At 62.2% G+C, this 2,711-nt stretch overlaps 1 protein-coding gene across 2 annotated transcripts; it reads right to left on the bottom strand.

Annotated features, from left to right (window-relative positions):
* Nucleotides 1-136: 136 nt before the first annotated feature.
* On the bottom strand, nt 137-2,381 carry Fzd2 (frizzled class receptor 2). Of its 2 annotated transcripts, XM_031353607.1 has the most exons (2): nt 701-2,381; nt 137-263 (listed from the first exon to the last, which is right to left on the bottom strand). In XM_031353607.1, the coding sequence occupies exons 1-2, from the start codon at nt 1,976-1,978 to the stop codon at nt 153-155; spliced, it is 1,389 nt and encodes a 462-aa protein (XP_031209467.1). In that variant the 5' UTR covers nt 1,979-2,381; the 3' UTR covers nt 137-152. The 2 variants fall into 2 exon arrangements, with proteins under 2 accessions (XP_031209467.1, XP_031209466.1); XM_031353606.1 differs by having other exon boundaries at nt 137-2,359.
* Between the last annotated feature and the right edge of the window lie 330 nt (nt 2,382-2,711).

The following is a 2,711-nucleotide window of genomic DNA, read 5'->3' as shown; positions in this document are numbered from 1 at the left end:
CTTTTTTTTTTTCCTTTTTTCTTTTAAATAGAAAATATATAATTAAATTTACAAAGACTATTTACAGTTTTAATTACAAACCTGGTAAGGGGGGGTGTTGGGCAGAGTTCTTTTTAAAAAGTGACCTAAAATAAAATGGTTTTTACCGTTCTTTATTTAAAAAAATAAAATAGGAGTCCGTAGGGTGCACCCCCCCTCCCGAGTAAAGGAGGGCACCATGCAGTCCGGACCTGGGAGAGGGGGGCGCCCGGCAGGCGAGATCGCTTCACACGGTGGTCTCGCCATGCCGGCTGTTGGTGAGGCGCGTGTAGAACTTCCTCCACGAGTGCAGCGTCTTGCCGGACCAGATCCAGAAGCCCGACGTGATGCCCACGATGAGCGTCATGAGGTATTTGATCATGTAGACTGTGAAGTCGGGCGACATGCGGGGCGTGTAGTGGGCCGGGCAGGGGATGGCCAGGCTCTTGCAGTGCTGGCTTACCCACGAGCGCTCCCAGTGCTCGCGGAAGGCCTGCTCATAGAAGTAGCAGGCGATGACGATGGTGGCCGGTACCGTGTAGAGCACTGAGAAGACGCCGATGCGCACCATGAGCCTCTCCAGCTTCTCCGTCTTGGTGCCGTCGTGCTTCATGATGGTGCGGATGCGGAAGAGGGACACGAAGCCGGCCAGCAGGAAGGATGTGCCGATGAACAGGTACACGAAGAGCGGCGCCAGCACGAAGCCCCGCAGCGGGTCCAGGCTGTTGAGGCCCACGAAGCACACGCCGCTCAGCAGGTCGCCGTCGATCTGGCCCATGGCCAGGATGGTGATGGTTTTGACGGCCGGCACGGCCCAGGCGGCCAGGTGGAAGTACTGCGAATTGGCCTCGATGGCCTCGTGGCCCCACTTCATACCGGCTGCCAGGAACCAGGTGAGGGACAGAATCACCCACCAGATGGAGCTGGCCATGCTGAAGAAGTAGAGCATCATGAAGAGTATGGTGCAGCCTTCTTTCTTAGTGCCCTGCACCACCGTGCGATAACCGTCCTCAGAGAAGCGCTCGTTGCACACCACGCGTTCCTGGAGCACGAAGCCCGCAATGTAGGCCACCGACACCATGGTGTAGCAGCCGGACAGAAAGATGATGGGCCGCTCCGGGTAGCGGAACCGCTGCATGTCCACTAAATAGGTGGTGACCGTGAAGAAGGTGGAAGCGCAGCACAGCACGGACCATGTGAGGATCCAGAGACGAGCAAAACGAGTCTCCTCCTGCGAGAAGAACATGGAGCCGTCGGGCCGTGCGGGCTCGCAGGGCGCGGCACAATCGCGCTCACCCAGAAACTTATAGCTGAGATAGGATGGCACCTTGAGAACGCGGGGACAGTGGAAAGGGTGCTCCAGAGTAGCGTAGCGCGGGGGCGCGCCACCCCCGCCTGGGCCGCCCGGGGTGCCCCCCGCGCCGGGCTGCAGCCCCGAAGGTGGCGCGGTAGTGAGTAGCGCGGGGGCTCCGTCCTCCGAGTGGTTCTGGCCCACGCAGATCTGCTCGGCGCCGTGGCGCGGGAAGTGCTCGCAGCGGAGGCGCTCGGGCCACTGGAAGCCGAACTTGTTCATGAGCGCCTCGCAGCCCTGGCGCGCGCGCTCGCAGATGGAGCGGCACGGCGGGATGGCCTGCTCCAGCACGGTGCACACCGGCGCGTACATGGAGCACAGGAAGAAGCGCAGCTCGGGCGAGCACTGCACCTTCACCAGCGGGTAGAACTGATGCACCTCCAGGCCCGCGTCCTCCTGGTTCGTGTGGCCAAGAAGGTTGGGCATGATGGTCTGGTTGTAGGCGATGTCCGTACACAGCGGGATGGAGATGGGCTGGCAGAAGCCGTGGTCCGGGATGGAGATGCCCTTCTCCCCGTGGAACTGGGCCGGCCCGGCGGCCGGCAGCAGCAGCAGTGGCAGCAGCAGGCGGGGCAGGGCGCTGCGGGGCAGGGCGCTGCGGGCCCGCATGCTGGCCGCCGCCCCCCACTCGGCTCCCGGGCGCCCCCCAGCCCCCGCCCCCAACCCAGAGACCGCGCGCCTTCCCCGCTGCCGCCTAGCCGCCCGGCCGCCTCCCGCGTCTCCTTGCAAACTTTGCTCGCGGCCGCAGAGTTGGGGAGGCCGGGCGGGGGAGGGGGCGGCGCACCCGCCTGCTGGCTCGCCGCGGTCCGACTGAGTGGTCCGAGACGCCGCGCGCCGCTGCCCTAGCTCCTCTGCCTCCTCTAGCCTCTGGGCTTCCCCTCTCCCCACCCTCCTCTAGCCAGCGACTCCTTTGTGCCTCCTTCAGCCCTCACCTCGGCCTCTCCGATCCCAATTAGTCGGTTTCAAGGGGGCCCCCGCTGGCGGCCCCGCCCTCTCCTCAGCCCCCCCTCAAAAGGGATCCTTGAAACCGCCCCGTCGAGCTTTGCACCAGCCCAAAATGTGCTCTCGGCCAATCAGATTTAAACGGGAGGACCAGCCCCGAGGGTTGGATTGGTCGACCACAACATAATGAGATCAGAAACCAGATGCCAAGAAAACTCTACCCCCCCTCCTTCTGCTTTTTTAAAGAGACAAGCTATTATTATATTAGGAGCTGTTTGCTCAGTCCGCGATTTCTTCGGAGTCGCCCAGGCAAGATCCGGAGACACATTTTCTCAAAGTGGCGTCCGACCCAGGCAACTCAAGCCTGATCTGTGGCCCTAGAGCCCAAACCCTCTGAGGT

The sequence above is a fragment of the Mastomys coucha genome, unplaced genomic scaffold, assembly GCF_008632895.1.
Source record: "Mastomys coucha isolate ucsf_1 unplaced genomic scaffold, UCSF_Mcou_1 pScaffold5, whole genome shotgun sequence".
NCBI classification, from domain to species: domain Eukaryota; kingdom Metazoa; phylum Chordata; class Mammalia; order Rodentia; family Muridae; genus Mastomys; species Mastomys coucha.
This window is presented reverse-complemented; position numbering and strand designations above follow the sequence as displayed.

What these genes read in the sequence shown, in the direction of transcription:
- Fzd2 (XM_031353606.1), bottom strand. Translation starts at nt 1,978, where the DNA reads ATGCGGGCCCGCAGCGCCCTGCCCCGCAGCGCCCTGCCCCGCCTGCTG.